General features: G+C 36.6%; 1 protein-coding gene and 1 long non-coding RNA gene across 2 annotated transcripts in view; one reads left to right on the forward strand and one right to left on the reverse strand.

The window, feature by feature from the left end:
* The first annotated feature begins 537 nt into the window (after positions 1 to 537).
* Positions 538 to 16,894, forward strand: part of LOC139122711 (tetraspanin-5-like) — a 36,714-nt gene continuing 20,357 nt past the window's right edge. The window contains exons 1-2 of the mRNA XM_070688331.1: positions 538 to 773; positions 15,645 to 15,695. Of these exons, the coding sequence (XP_070544432.1) occupies positions 687 to 773; positions 15,645 to 15,695 (138 nt within the window). The 5' untranslated portion in view covers positions 538 to 686. The remainder of the gene's footprint in view (positions 774 to 15,644; positions 15,696 to 16,894) is intronic.
* LOC139122710 (uncharacterized) lies at positions 2,064 to 3,892 on the reverse strand. Its single transcript, XR_011549520.1, has 2 exons — positions 3,127 to 3,892; positions 2,064 to 2,288 (listed from the first exon to the last, which is right to left on the reverse strand). It is a non-coding gene; the product is annotated as an uncharacterized lncRNA (long non-coding RNA).

Below are 16,894 nucleotides of genomic sequence, written 5' to 3' on the forward strand. Positions count from 1 at the left end.
GCAAAATAATCTGTGTTGGGTGCAGCGCCCCCTTAATAAATATGGAGATATGGACTTGTAGGTAATAAAGAAAGCAGTTTGTTTGGAGTCGAAATCTTCATTTTAATATATCACAGGTCAAATTAATAAAATGACTTGTAGTAATAAAGAAAGCAGTCAAAAAGTTTGGAGTAAAAATGTTTTTATGAAATATCACAGTCAAAATTAATAAAATGACTTGTATTAATAAAGAAAGCAGTCAGACGGTTTGGAGTTGAAATCTTTATTTGAAATATCACAGTCAAAATTAATAAAATAAAATAAACCGTTGCACAAAGAACCCCGCCGTACCCTTCCCACCCCAGGGGACTGACTGTTTTTCCCTGTGTTGAATGCTTCCATAGTCAGCTGGAATATGATGTGCCCAATTTTCTTTGTGTTTGAGACGTGCTTTGGCAAATGTCATCAGATCCTCTGAAATTTCGAAAGTACTCGACATGTCGCAGATGTCGCGACAGTACATATCAGTGAATCGGCAAACAATAGGGTCAAAGGGCAACACAGAGCGCCACCTAGAGTACAGACCGAGTGTTGAGTGCTGAGTGATTAGTGTGTTACTGTTAGAAGAAAGGGAGAGCGACCGACGTCGAGCCCGTACATCCGATCTGATCGATTTCGTTGAACTTTCAATGATTTCCTAGCGTGAGATGGCGAAGAGAAGACCTCAACAAGATGAGTCCGAGGTCAGCCTTTGGGTGAAGTATCTTCTCTTCGGATTCAACGTCATATTTTGGGTAAGGAGACAAGATTTGTCCAATTTCACTGGTGAAGTCACGTTCACCACTGTACATACATGTATGACTTAGAGTCCTTGGGCACTGCATTGCATGAGTCACAATACGCTTTGAAAAATAGGTTGTTACGGCCTATGTTTTGAAATATCGAGGGTGTAACCTTTTAAAAATCGAGTTTCATGTAACCTCGGTGACACGAACGTGTTTGTGCTGTATCATCGGCATTGCCTAGAAAATGAGAAGGCAATGTCGTCGATCGCGCCATTTGGGAACCGTTTGAGTATTGACAATTGTTGACGGGCCGGGCTTTAGGGACCGAGCACAATTAACGGCAGGGGGGGGGGCCGGAAGAGAAAATGGGGGGGCCACGAAAAAAAATGAGTGTTCTTGGGGTGGGCCATGAAAATTCCAGGGAAGGTAAGGGGTGGGCCACCAAAATTTTTTACACCATGACAGACAGAGAATATTTTTCAGCATTTTTGTTCCTTGTTGAAGCTGGAGTTCCTTGTTAAACTTCTTGTAGCATGATAAATACCAAGTCTTAAACCTCACAATGCAGTTGTTATGTGTAAAATGAGCTATATTATTATTGAAAATTGACTTCATTTGTCAACAGTAATAATGGTGGTAATGATACAGAGGCTCGGTTGAAACTGGTTATTTCATCATGCTATAGGAATCCCTTATAGAACAGGAATGCCTGTCAGTACCATGTGAAATTAGCATTCACATGGCTAGTTGGCATGACTTAATGCATGTGCATAGGGAATAGGCAGTCAGGCAGTCCACATTCATTTCAGAAGCACGTTGGTAACATGTGTATAGGCCGAAATATTTAAATGAGCTAGCCATTCACACACATGTGAATGAATGGTTATTCTGAATCCACTCACATGTATGTGAACCAATGGTTATTTTGAATGCACATATGAATGACAGGGTCATCCTGGCAGAAAAAGAGCACCATGAAAAGTACTGATTTGACACCTGATTTCACTTATTTTGACGTTGCCGTTATGAATTTGGTAAACATTGTTACATTTGCATGTTTGCAAGGTGTAAGCAAACATCAAATAAGTGAAATCAAATTCCAGTAAAATCAAGTACTTTTACACAGCCTCTTACGGTGAATTATAAGATACAATTGGTTGGATATGTAATTTAACCATATTTGGCCTAAAACTAAGACAGGCCAAACAGAGTTAAAAGCAACTCTGACTCACCTGAACACAGCAAACACAAGCAGACTCACCTTTCCAAACGTTCAAAATAAAAAGCACAAAACATATCTGTAAGTCTGATGACCAATTTAATAAATTTTTGGCTTTAACAAATTTCATAGACACAGTGAAAAGTGATTTAGTCAAAGATTAGTTTTTAAAAGAGTTCATTTAACTCTGGCCAAGTCTCGTCTTTCATGTCCTATTTTGTTTTGAAATTTGACATTGAAGACTTCTTTACGTAAGTCATGATTATTCTTGCCAAATTTCTCTTGGGCCTTGGCTGACATGCACACTGAAATGAAACAGAAAGGAGAGAATGAACTTAGCAACATTTATTAAGACGACAACTTTACAATAGATTTCAGAACATGTGTGTGATTTGTTACATACACATAGAGGAATTTTTACATACATCTTTGCGAGTGCAAAATTAATACATTGAAAATGTAACATATATGTCTAGAAATGTGCTTGTGTACGTTGTATTGACTTGACTAGTTGCCACAGCCACTATACCGATTAATTTATGTACATCTTTACAAAGTGAGGGCATCACAATTCATAATTTGAATCAATACAAGTATGTTAATACATGAGGCAAACAAGTTATTGAACTCAATAAAAATTACAGCTGCTGTCCCTTGAAAATTAAGACGTATCACATTTCTAAACATTTTTTCTGTCTTTCAATACAAGGCTTCTTACACTGGCAATATCATATTAACAATGGATTTTAAAAGTAACCATGTACAAAAGAAGTAAAAAATGCAAGTAAGACATGTTCATCCTACGATCTACCGGTAGTTTTGTTTTTTTTAATATTTTCATTTCGCCTATTTTTTTTATAGCAGTGTTTTTGCACTGAGTGAGACCATGGACGCAAACTAAGCTTAGGCGTTGTTCAAGCCCAGCTTTGTTTTGCGTTAATGGCCACACTGTACACCTCCCTCCGCCCTGTCCAGGTATACAGATACGTACTTTCTTTTCACCCCTAAAGCTCAGGTTAAAAATGTCGGGCCATATACAAAACCAAGCTTCCCAGGAAAACATCAATGTGCAGAGAAAAGCCTCTCTATAAGGCATACTAATTTCGTAATTGCCCTTTATAAATATGCATTTCAAATACTTACCGGATGAATGGAAAATTATCGTCCACGACGACTTGCTATCTCGGCCACTGCATCCAACACTGTCGCGGGGAAATACACTTTACCTTCATGCCAACTGAAACATTACCACTTAGACCTAACTCACTTGCTGTTTTGACTCAAAATGTGTCGTCATTTGGGGAAGAAATGACCGAGAAATCAGCCATAATTCGTGAGATTCAGCTGGTCTGAACAGCCATTACTTCAAAAAAATCTGCGCAATCTCATTTGAGAGATGCAATGTGATATCCGACAACGATCGTGTGGGAACACAAAGCATTGGTCAAATTCGAAAGGTCAAGGGTCGTGATCGTCGCAAAATTTTGACATTTCAAGTACGCGTAAACTGTTCCTTTAGATTTTTCCAATAAGCAAAAATTGACTTTATATGAAGAGATCAGTTAAAATACGGACGTCCAACACACTAAGTGAACCCTGTTGCAATTCTGATCAGCCTCGTTAAATCCAAGCGTACTCATTTACGGGACCCTTACGTTCATACCCTGTTGCGTCCCGTCCACTCTTCCAACACAACTCTTTCCAAAGTCACGACATCATACATCGTCAGAACCGCTATACGCTAGTCCATCCGGCTCGACTTTTGAACGGTTTGGGGATGAACAGTACCTGTACTGCGTTTCCATTAAGTTTTATGTAAGTTGTAATCGCGAAAGTTTTACAATGGCAGATGCAGAACCGTCGCAAGTGTGTTCGTCGTTGTGTGATGATCTGACGTACATGTACATGACTGCACGTGCACATCATAGCCAGTTGCTGACGGACGTCTGTACGGCGCTTATCTGACAAAACGTGCTTATCTGACAAAAATAACTAATTACTGCTTGTAGCCTTACTCATTTGTGGAAAGTAATCCCTCACACAATACTTCGTCTGTTAAAACACACAAACGAAATCTTAATTAGAGCAGTCTAAAATCACAAACATCACAAAATAGCCATATAATAGTTAAAAAATACAGTAAATTTCATTGATTGCGTAAAATCGCCGAGCACCTCAATTAATCACTATGTATACATCGATCAACACATAGGGGTAGAGGAGAGGTCACGAGGTCACATGAGGTCGTCCGCTCTCCACGGTGACAGGAGTATCAAAATCACCACAATGGCAAGAAGAGTACTTGTGTTTTTGTTTTTCATCACCTTCCTCGATCGCTAATTTCGCCATTAAATTATACTCGATAAACATCCAAGTGGATGAGAAAAAAATCACCTACATGTTGCAATACGGAGTTATCTCCATGGTCTCGACTACAGTACAGCGAGCGAGCGCGAGCCCGGCCGATGGAAGAACAGCCACAATACAAAAGAATTAATTACATGTCAACAATTTGAGAGTAGTTTACGGAAACAAAATCCTTCGTATAGAAGACTTCGTATTAACGTTAAATTGGCACACTACGTGTACACAACATCGTACGAAGCGCGAAGCGACATGTACCGCGCGCATGAAGTGCGTTGGCTAAAGTGACTCCCCAGGGTATTGCTAAAAAGAGTTTTGTCAGATAAGCACATTTTGTCAGATAGGCGCCGTACAAACGTACGCGAAAACATGGACCGTATGAGAAAAATTTAATGACAGATCCAACCATATTACGTCTGGAAATGTGAGTACCTTTCAATAGAATGCAGGTTCCGATCATATGGAATATTTAGCGGTGAACATGTGTTTATTATTGCACATTTTGAAAATAAAAATAAACGATGTTTAAAATTTTATCTGTGCTGATTTAATTTAGAGGCTGCTCACAGACGTTTGTAGCCATCTGCATGACTTCCCTCTTGTCATATTCATTGGTTTATACTGAAAATCCATGGTCTCGTTTTTTTGAATGGAGATGAATGAAACTAATGCTAATTATATTTAAGGGATAGGCTGTAACTTCATAATTTTGGCAGAAATTGTGTTCTTCGTACATCGACTACAGGTTTTTCTCTCTCTTTTCAAAATCATGTTAGCCAGTATTACTAATGTTATTCTATTTTCTAAAACACGTTCAAATATCCAGTCTTCACAACCTGTATTATGTACAGTCAGCATTGTTATTGTTGGTAAACACATTTTGGTCTGGACTAAACTTCAATTGAACACAATAACAGTGAACTTTTATAATATACATGCACACAAAGTGTATGTTGGTTGTATTGATAATATCAACGAGCTAATTCAACTTAAATTTGTAAACCAATGAAGTAAGTGCAGTTGATACATAACAAAAATATTAACAAAATCAAAAACTTACAGCTTTATACTGTCACTTTAAAATGGCAAACCGTTGCTTCTGTAGCCACTAAATATTTAAGTCTGAGAACAATTTAACTAGTAAATGTGACCCATGTGGCATATAGTGCAAACATGAGTAATTTCACCTGAAAAACTTAACCCAAGTAAAATCAACTCTACACATGAGTGCCGCCTAATTTATTTAAATTAAATAGACAATAGGGATGTGAAAACATGAGAATTGACAACAAGTCAGTCCTTGGAGTTTATTAATGCATGTCTAAATTTTTACCGCCACATGTGTATGCTACCATTCAATCCATTGACAATCTTCCCTTCTATCATGAATTCAATAGGACTGCTAATGAATGGTTACTTCACATGGCTGAGTCTGATTTCACATTCATAGCCAGTGATGAATGTTCAAATTTTAACATGTCATATTTCCAATACTGGCATGTGGCAGGTTGGACTGCTATGGACTGCCTATTTTTCCTCAAATAACCATTCAACCTGTTCCACACAGGAATGTGGACTGGCTAATAGGCAGTTCAGAACTAGAATACGTAGTGGACACACAGGAAAAAATACTGAAAAAAGGGAGGAAAAAATGGCATTAATGGGTCTTTTATAGTTAGCCCATGAAGGACTATTCCAATGGCAGACTGTCATTACAGTGGAGTAACATTGAATATCTTGGGTAGTCATAGAAAGGCAGACACTGGGTTGTGGAAAGTGCATTGAAATCACAACGGTCATGTTATACATTTTTCCCCAACATCTGAAAACATCATACAGATACTCAGTTGAAGTAAAGTTATTTTATTTGTTTATTATTTATATATTTATTTGTTTATTATTTATTTCAAGAATGCAAGAATGTTGTTTTCACTAAAGCATATATTAAAAGTTATAAGGATTATATATATGTGTACAACTTTGTACCCATGTAATCTTTCTTTTTTGGGAAGGGGGGGGCCACAAAAATTTTGTTGCCGGTGATGGGGGGGGCCACTAAAATTTTTGCTGGTGTTAAGGGGGGGCCTGTAAAAAATATACGCACCACATATTTTCTCTTCCGGCCCCCCCCCTGCCGTTAATTGTGCTCGTTCCCTTATAGCCCTGCGTACGATGCTCTGTGTTCCCGGCGTTATACGGCTGTGGTGGGGGCCGTTTAACGCCGGGCCGGGAACACACAGCATCTTACGAAAGGCTATTGACGGGCTGTATATTACAACAAACGCGCCAGCCTTGTCACTTTCGATTATGATACATTGATAAAGAAACTATTGCCGACTTTTACATGATAATTCTTTATTATGACAGGCATAGAGTTAATTTACATTAAAATTTCTTCATAACATTATTGGACTTTAACAAGCACACATAAAGATGTGATTATAGCTCGACAGTATTTCCCAACAGTAATTTGGCTTAATAACTGATAGTGTTACAGTAGTCTATAATGCAGTGTAGCACGATATATCAGGAATAGACAGATTACCACTTCCTATTGAAACGAGGGCAATTATCGTAGTCTGAGCTTGTTCCGTCTCTGTTTATGGTTTCCATATAAACTGGTATGGCTTGACTGTACCAGGAAGAGAATGTCCACTGTTGAACTACCGATATGTTATGGACAAGACCTTGACATAGCATGCACACACATTCTGTTTTGTCATTTAACCGATGTATGGAGTTGTTTTGAATATATGAAAAGGGAAACTTGGCACTTTTCAGACTTTCAATTTTTATGGCAAGACAATATGTATACAGAAATAACACCCTGATGAACACAGCTGCAGCTGAAGTAGTTTTCCTCTGTAAATAAAGTAAGTGAAGGTTCGTTCTGGACTTACTGGCCATGCACACAGGCGCTTGTAGTAGCCAATGTTTTACGCAGAAAGAATTTATTGCATTCACAGTCCAGCTGACAAAACCTTGTGATACCTTCGTTCTTATACATAACATTACTCTACGCTGACCACTCTATGTACCTGTTGCTCAGCATTGTATATATTGCAATACAGTTCTGTGGACCGTTTGATAACCCTAGGCAAAACCATGCCCTGTTGCTGCCCAGCATAATTTACAGACTTAATTACACACCACACACACCTGTGTCAGGGACGGGCCACTGTACCTGTGTAGGGTGACTTCTGTATCGTCGAAATTGTCTTTTTTACAATGCAAGTAATCTTAACAATACATTCAATTTCTCCCTCATAGAAATAATCAGTCGTAGAATACTAGGCAAAGTTATTATACAGAAATCATGCAGAATTGTCACATATATACCACACCTAGAAGATTAGTTCCTACGTCACCCGAGAGAGAGGTTATCTATCACATCAAAACAGTGGCTCATGCCTTGTTTTTTCTGCGGCAATATAGTGAGAAATGAACCATGGCGGTCACACGTGCAGCACTGACCATTACTCGAAAACTACTGGTGTGAAATCTGCAGCCTTTAATTTTGGTCACAGCAGTGAATGGTTACATAGTGCTTGTTGGAAAGCTGTAACAGTACAGTTCTTAACTATCAGTAGTTGTTGATAGTAATATCAGTATTCTCATCAATATACAACATTTCTCTAAATTGTCTCTCTCTGTAGCAAGTATGTTTTCAATGCATTAGTTGTATATCACCTGCATAGCAAATGATAGTTTCCTATTTTTCATTGTCATATTATCTAAATAAATTGCGTAGGTGTATGTGTGAGATGATTTGCCAAATCATGGTCACTATTGACTCCAAAAAGTGCATCATAAAGGCTGGGTCTCACAAGAATAAAAAAGACTCTTTGAAGAAATTCTGAAACTTGTCCTGGCAAGAAATTAAGTTATGTACTTTTTGAAAATTTTTGCTGTGTTGTACATGTAATCCAGAGAAAAAAGATAACTGGTGATGCAAACTGAAAGGAAACTTATCATAATATAAAGATATTTAAAGCGAGACGTATTAGAATACTCAGAATATTGAATCGTGGCAATATCAACAGTGAAGAAGAAATATCATATACAATGTGGCTGCCATGGTTTATTTGAGGAAGTGCTCGGTACAACAGGGGACTAAAAATGAGAAGAAATTTGGAGAAGTGTTACTGTGTTCTATGCATCTAACGGAGAGTAACTGTTGTTGATTTGTCAAAGAATGAAATATGTAGGAAGTGAATCTCAAACAGTTAAGTTCCAACAATGGTTTGAAAAAACAGAAGTGTGTTTTCTGAAAAGAGATTGTTATATGTGTGTGCTACAAAGAAACAAATTAAGTGCAACACTTTTGATATCATGATCTGGTTTCTAAATTAGTAAACTACCAGGAAATTAGAAATTCACAAAGCATGATTATGCACATTTTCAAAATACGTAATAGATAGTGAAAACATATACTTGAAGAGACCGGCACATTGACATGTAATTATAGAAAACATCAAATGCCTTTCCAGTTTGAGTTTCTACAAATGTCATCTGTGGCGTGTATATCCTAATTGCAGATCACATATTAGTTTTCACATATGTTTTTGTAAGGCATATATTGCATTTTGGCACGGCACTCTTTTACTTACATCAGATTTGAAATTCAAATATTTTTATTGACCTTACGACCCGGAGTGTGTATCCAAAGAGTTTTTGAAAATAGCCGAAAGTGAAGAAGGTTTATATGATAAGCTGGGTCAGGTCATTTTGCTGGCAGCATCAATAATACCTACAAGCGAAAACGTTCAGTCCTGTGGGTTGATTTCTGCCGTTCCCACAAAGTTTTCTGCACCCATTGTCACAATTATTGTACAGACTTTCTTGCAAGGCTTATGTGGATATTATTGTGAAAGTGTAGTCCATTGTGATTAGTGATTCTACTGTAATGCAGGGCAGAGTCAATTTTTGATGTCCTTGCTTCTGTAAAAGAACATGACCAAAGTAAATACATATGCAAAATGTTGTCATGGGTTTTACAAATATGTATTTGTCGTCACAAGTTTAGGTAAAAATGCAAAAATTTATCAGGAACAAAATACCTATGCACTTTTCCAGATTTTACTGAGCTTACAATTGAATATGCTTGATGTGAACATGTATACCTCTGATGCTTTTTTCTAAGTTCACATAAGCCAATGTAGTATGTATAATTCATATAATTGTGTGCTTTTGTACAGGTTGAAGTGAATAGGCAAGTACGTTAGGAAACCCAGTATCATTTATGATGTTTTCGAATACACTTTGGAGCCCAGGCTGGCAAAATTTACCAGGGTGTTGCCCTGTATCAAAAACCACTGAACCCACTTTGTCCCAGTGAAAACACTCACAGAATGATTTATGAAATAATGACAAGTCCGTTGAGGGACTTTGGAATGAAGTGTACTTAATGCAGCATGTTTTCCAAGCCTTGTTTGCAAACACTGTGTTGATAGCTTGGACATGTAAATCATCGCACATACCGAAATTGCATAGTTCTGTTGCCGCTGATGAACTTTCCTCAAAATTATCATCTGTAGAATTTTATTTCTTCTGTAGATTTATGTATGTACATAATATACCTCAAAATAAGATGCAATTGAAAGCCAGTAAAGATTACTGCGGCATATATTGCGAAAATAATTTTTCTATAATTTACACTTTGAACAGTAAAGTAATTCAAAAAATTTTTCTTGTACATATGCATGAATTTTGTTTCTGTGCACGTCAGCCAGGGATTGAAAGAACACTTATAAAAAGCTGTGTGGGCTTACAAGAGATTGTAGCCTGATATTAAATACAAATATACATGAGAGTTTTTAGAGCGTAAGTGTCTGTCCACTATGTACTCAAGTATTATTGACTTGAACTATAGTTTTTGACAGGTAGTTGCTGTTTCTATTTGAAAATTGAATTCAAAAGATAACAAAACAGAGTGAAACTGTAACATTACTTAGTGATACTGCTTTGATAAGTTAACCCTGTGAGTGCTAAAGTCACTTTTTATCTCATATAACCCAAACAATTTTCAGGTCTAAATATTTTTTTCTGATTTTCCCCCAAATTTTGACTAAAAAGTGGCATCTGTGAAAAGTGCTGTCCATTTGTCAAAAATCTTTAAAAGAATTACAGGAAAATTCATAAAAATGGTAATTTAAAAATGTTGCACTAGAATTGTGGCGGAAAAAATAAAGCACATAAAATACACTCAATCTTATGAAGTTTATGTTCCTTCATATTTGTTATAGCTGTTCCGTAATATTTGATGTACGAATGTAAAAGTTATAAGTAGTGAGAAATTAGTGTTTTGGTAATAGAGATGCATAAATCAGGATATCATTAGGATCTCATGAAAGTGTCGCTGATCATGTGACAGCAGAACATTCTTCTTACCAAGTTGAAACTTAGGCAAATACAGATAAATAACTATGGAATTTGTCATTTGAAATTGATTGGCAGTTTGACATCAAGGAAATTGGTTGCCGATCAGTGAGATCAGTGAGACAAGTGACGATGTATTGTATATTTGATTAGTGAGGCTTAGTGGACCAAAAAAATGTGTTCGAATAAAATTATTGTTGTGGTTAACTTACCTTTGGCCCAAACACTCAGTGAGGAAAGGCAGTGATGTATCATATTATCAAGATAAAATAATGTAGTTCTGGTTGATGTTCAATTAGTAATCTTTTGAAAGTATTTCATGACAGTCTTTCATTGGAGTGGAAATACATGTGAATGACAATGGTAGGGAAATTGCCTGTACAGTAACCAAAATTGCCTTAGAATGCCATTTATGTTCTCTTATTCCTGTAGAAAGACTTCCTGTTTACTGCTAATAGAAGATGACCAAACAAGTCGTGTCACAGTGTTGAGTCTTAACATTTATTGCAAACAGAAGTAGTTTCGAGGACATATTATGTTTGTGGTACAAGCACTGCATAGTACAAAAGACCCACAATTCTCTTCTATTTACAACTTGAAAGACGCATTTCCCTGTTCTAATAACTTTTTCTATATGTACATTAAAGGTATACAGTTACCTGTAATCTAAATATGCCCATATATGGTCAAAGGGCGTTCCTTGGTATTCAAAAGGACAACGTGAGGGCGCTGTTTTTGAAAAGCGGCCACCCGCTAAAATCTGTGATTGATTAGATTTTCTCTTTCCATGGTAACTGTGGCAAAATTGGAACAGGTGGCAGTATACCTTTAACCCTTTTCCTGCCAAGTCCATATTTCACCACCAGGTCAAGATGGTTAAAATTAATGAAACACAACATATTCCATATATGGTGTATTTTAACATAATGCATACTTTCTTTAAGAAAAGTGAATGTGAAATTTTTTTTTGCCATATCAATTAAAAGAAAAAATCACTTTATACCCTTTTATGGACAAAAACAGTTGCAACTGGTCTTCCAACTTTTCTTACATGTATACAGTGCTCTGTATGGCCAAGGACACAATTATTTTACCATCTCATGGAAAATCTCATCTGTTAATCACAATTGCTGCATGACTGTGTGTATATAAATCAGCCATATTTTTTGAATGGAATTGATGAGAAAAGATGTGCAGTAAAAATATGCTTTCAAAACTAGAATCTATAAAGTCATTTATACATGGGAGACATGCTAGACTTCACTGAAGAAACTTCGAGGAATATAGATCACAATGGATCATGGGATATCTCTGATCCTGTGTAATGAAGGCTTATTGTGACCATTTTTGAACCATTTATCGGCTTTATTTTCAACTATGAGGAAACTACCGGGCAGCGATGAACTTTTTGCAAAATACCAGCACCTTGTGTTTTTTATCTTGACTTTTTTGAGGGTTCTGTCTGAAATTTTCAGGAAACTAAAACATTTTGAAATTTCAATAATTTGATGATAAAAGCAAATGCTGAAATGCTATGAACAATAAGAGTTTATGGGATCCCTGATAGCCTGAAAGGATGCGGGTGAAGGGCAAATATGACAACAATATAAGAGAGTCATAGATGAACATTTTTTTGTCCCCTTCAAAAGTGAATTGTATGTGAGATGGTGTTTTGGCACTAGTATTGACTTTGTGAAACAGTTAGAGAACACGGAACAAAGCCATGATGTTTGATTTACAACATTCTCTGCCCCGGGATTTCAAGAATGTTAGTGTTTGTCTAGCCAAACTGTGATCTAAATCTCTCAACACTTGCATGCACACGTAGTTACTCCGTTACAGCAAAATGGGTGTTACAAGTTGTATATGCATGGAACTACATATGACTTACAAGAAGTGATGTTAATTTGATATTTCTTTGCATCTAATGCTTCATAAAGTTTGCACATTGCATTAATAAATGTTACTTTGAGGTATGCCCAGTATTTTAGCAATGGATTATGCCCTTTTTTAAGTGAAATGGTCTCTATTATCTAGTATTTAGCATGGTTCATGATGGTAATTCTTGGTGCAGTTCATTCATGGACCAGAACTTATGTGGTACAATTACGACGGTACTACCGGTAGTGTGCCTTGAACCTACATGTGCTGAGAGATCTCAGTTGCCAATGTGGTGTATGTAGAGAATCATTTTATCCACCTACAAAACATTGGCAACTCTACTGGTATATAAGTGCCTGTGGGTTCGGGAGGGCACACTAGTTGTACCACATAAATTCAGCTCCAATGAATGAACTGCACCATGGCGTTAGTCTACAATGAACACACCAAGCACTTGTGTCCTGAACAGGTGATTGTAGTTGTTAAAATACCCGGGTTAAAAATATCGTAGATAGGAATGGCTGTCTGCACACATACTGCAGGAAGTGACGGCATGAAAATGTGCATTCATTTGGAATTACCAGTAACATCATGTTGACAATATACCGTACTCGTCCGAGTATAAGCCCCCGGTTCGGCAACACTAAACAGCGGTAAAACTAGGGGAGGGGCTTATACTCGAGCAACCCCATGTTATCTGGCATGGATGCTTAATTTATGCTAATTTTATGCACGATTTTTTTCAACACCACTCGATCTTTCTATCGCTTTCAAAATCGACTTACACATCCAAAGAAATTGATTGTACAATCTCTGAATACAGAAGTGACATTTTGGTGAAATTTCAGCGTCGAAAAAAAACCCAAACTTGAAACAAAGACGTCATGTATGCTGCTGATCAACAGTAATGTGAACAGGCATGCATTGCCCACACGGAAAGGCAACTCAATATTCCAATATCAAACTGTCTACATCTTGTGAAAACAACAACATAGCAGTGAAAATTGTAATAGTCACCGGGAAAGTCTTCACAAATGAAAGGATAATTGCTTCAAACAAAAGAAACTGCATGTTTCAAGCATGAAAACATCGTGGCCGTGAATGAAAATAAACAATGGCGGACGTGAGTGAGACTATTCTATTTAGGCGACGGGGGTGAGTAGGGTCAAAGAATCAAGATAGTACTGGAAAAACGTGTCATTTTCCTTACGATATTGTCGAGGGAACTCCAGATTCCCATTGTTTTAACATCTTTTATGGTTTCTTTATTATTTGAAATTAATTTTACCAAGTTAAATGACCAAATATACTCTCCTAACCGTTCTGTATTTGAGTTACACTAGGGTAGGGGCTTATACACGGATGTAATGCATTTTCTAAAATCCTCTAAAATCAGTAGGGGGCTTATACACGAGCAGGGGCTTATACTCGGACGAGTACGGTAGCGTTACTAAATAAATGTCAATGCTTTCAGTGGAACTGCATACAAAGAAATATGGTTTCAGCATTCATTGACACATTTCATGACCTCACCAAGCTGTTACAAATCTCTACCATGCCGATACAGAATCAGCTTTCTATTTCCTCTTTTCATAAAAACAGTAATATGTGCACAGAATTTTCCCTCTGTATAAAGGGTTGCTTTGTATGAATTTTATGTTTTTAATAAAGTACAGTGTACCAGGTTGGGAAATAGTTTCAGATCTAAACTGGTTGAAATTCAAAGTTATTGCTGTCAGCAAGTCTGCCCTCAGATAATTTTATGAAATGATAACAAAGGAAAGTCATCTTGCCGTTTTTGAATCAGTTACTGAACCATATAAATAATTAAAGTAATTGAAACACTTCAACTTTTGTTCAAACTTCAGGAAGAGGACTTTAAACCATTTCCTTTTGAAATCAAGAAAAATCAGGGGTCACTGTGCAAAAGTTGATACAGGACAAACAAATGCTCCAATATGTCCCAACATTTGAAATTCAAAATGGCCACCATATCTTTACTGCAGGGGAGAAAATATATTTTCGAGTTTTACAAAAATTGAGCTGTCGAAAAGTTTTTTACTCTATGATCTTCAAAATGATCAAACCCTACAAGTGGTAGACCAAACATGTAATGTAAATAACTGTCCTGAGTCGCGTTATACCCAAAGACAATTTCAAATAGAAACCTGTCCAGTATTTCTAGATTCTCATGGAACATCTTGTTCTATCAAAATCCAAACTTTTATAACTATGTGTATTACTGTAACAAGGGCTGTGAACCCAATCAGTGTATCCCTGTAAAATTAATGAAGTGGAAAGCTATTCTTGTTATAAAACATGATACACATCTCAACTATTGCACACAGACTAGAAAGGCAAGTGTTCTGTGAACTGTACGGAAATGTGATATGCAGGTCAGTAGCAGAAATAGGGAAGCCATATGCAAATATACTCGCAAGTGACTATTTTAATGTCGATAAAAATGGGCCGGAAAAATGTTTCATCTCAGATTGAGATGTTCAAAAGTCGTAGTAATGTGTGTCATCTTTTGATTGGGCAAAATATCATGTCGTTGTTTGTTACGTTTCCATAGTGCTGTTTGTGATGATGTCATTTTTATCTCATTATTATGGAAAAATAAATACTTGTCTGCAAATCTAGATCACATATTTGAAAATTACACATGCAAGACTGAGGAAAATAACTTCACAGGCAACTGCCAATGTCATGATGAACACTAAAAAAGACATGCTCTGGCTGACATGTGGAGCACGAGATCGATTAAACAGCCGGTCATGCAACACTGACAAAGTTTTTAGCAGCATACATTTAGTGTCCGATGTCGTGTTCATGCAGCTATATTTAGAAACAACTGCAACCGCGAACAGCATTATTTACAGCTAGAGAAAAGTTTGGTTGATCTCAGTGACTTTGAATTCTGAACAGATTTGAAAAACTTCCAGGATTGCAGCTGTATGGCCAACTTTATTACCTCGATCAAACTTAAAAGTTACGAGGAAATTTGAATATTGACAGTGTGATTGTTTTGTTTACAGGTTGCAGGAGGGGTGTTCCTAGGCATTGGCATCTGGGCTTGGACAGAAAAGGTAAGAGAGATATTGCATTGTACCAACTTTGTACAAAACACACTGATAACCTAAACTACGCCACCTCTAAGACTAAAAACTATTATGCTAAGAAATTAAACTTTTTTCAAATTTCATTGTTTGATTGAAGATGTGAAACTATACACTTGTTAACATGAATAAATTATTAGAGTTCTCACTCAATTTTCAAACAAGGCATACTGGTCTGTATTACTGAAGGTTCCTGTAAAAACTGACAGAATAATTGTAAGTTTGGCAATATAGAGTAAACTTTCTCTGTGATTTTCTAGAAAAGCAAATAGAATAAGTGTAATTGGAGATATTATACTTATATTTTTTAATGTATGTACCACAAAAATTAATAAAAGATTGGAATTATTATCGTACAGTAAATGCATATAGATGTACAGGTAATGCAGGTTGAGGCATAAACATGGATATCAGTGTGTTTGTACAAGATAAGCCGAATATCTGTCGTTATTTTTTATGTTAATAACAGTCAATTTTACTGTTTAGTAATTGCTGCATTACTGAGCTCTATATAATGTGCAAGCGACATTTCTGAGCCACAGCATGGCCGTGATGCAATTCTGTGTCATCTTTGCAAATTAATTATACAAATAGGTATCCCAAAGGACCTCTTCGGTAAATTAAATTCTGGCGGCTTGAAAGAAACACCTACGTGTTCATGTAATTGAAACACAACCATTTTTTTAGAGTGAGCTGCATCCTTCAGTGTATTCTCAAAAATTTTGTTTCCCTAGTGTGTGTGATTTCCTTGTAATTCTATCGTAATATAACATGTACATGTACAAGGCTGATAACTGCCAGTCAAACATTTTCACATTTCATTATTTTGCTGTTTATACTTTATCTTGACGTACGATCTTTAGCCTTCGTGGTAACATGCATGCATTATATTTTCTTAAAACGATTTTAAAATTATTTTTGAATATCGTCTTTTCAGAGGGATTAAAACTCTGATGGGCTGCTAGTCACATCATTTACTTTTACTATGATACTGTATAATTTTGTATTTATTCTATACAACTGGCTGTCTCGGTTCATCTTTTCATATAATATTCTGCATTTTCTCTGGAAGTTTTAAATTATGCACAAGATTGCTTTCTTTTGTACTCCACCTGGCCCTCAAGCTCTTTGAATAATAAGAGAGACGTATCTCCTTCCTTTGTGTTTAT

The sequence above is a fragment of the Ptychodera flava genome, chromosome 22, assembly GCF_041260155.1.
Source record: "Ptychodera flava strain L36383 chromosome 22, AS_Pfla_20210202, whole genome shotgun sequence".
In the NCBI taxonomy this organism is placed as follows: Eukaryota; Metazoa; Hemichordata; class Enteropneusta; family Ptychoderidae; genus Ptychodera; species Ptychodera flava.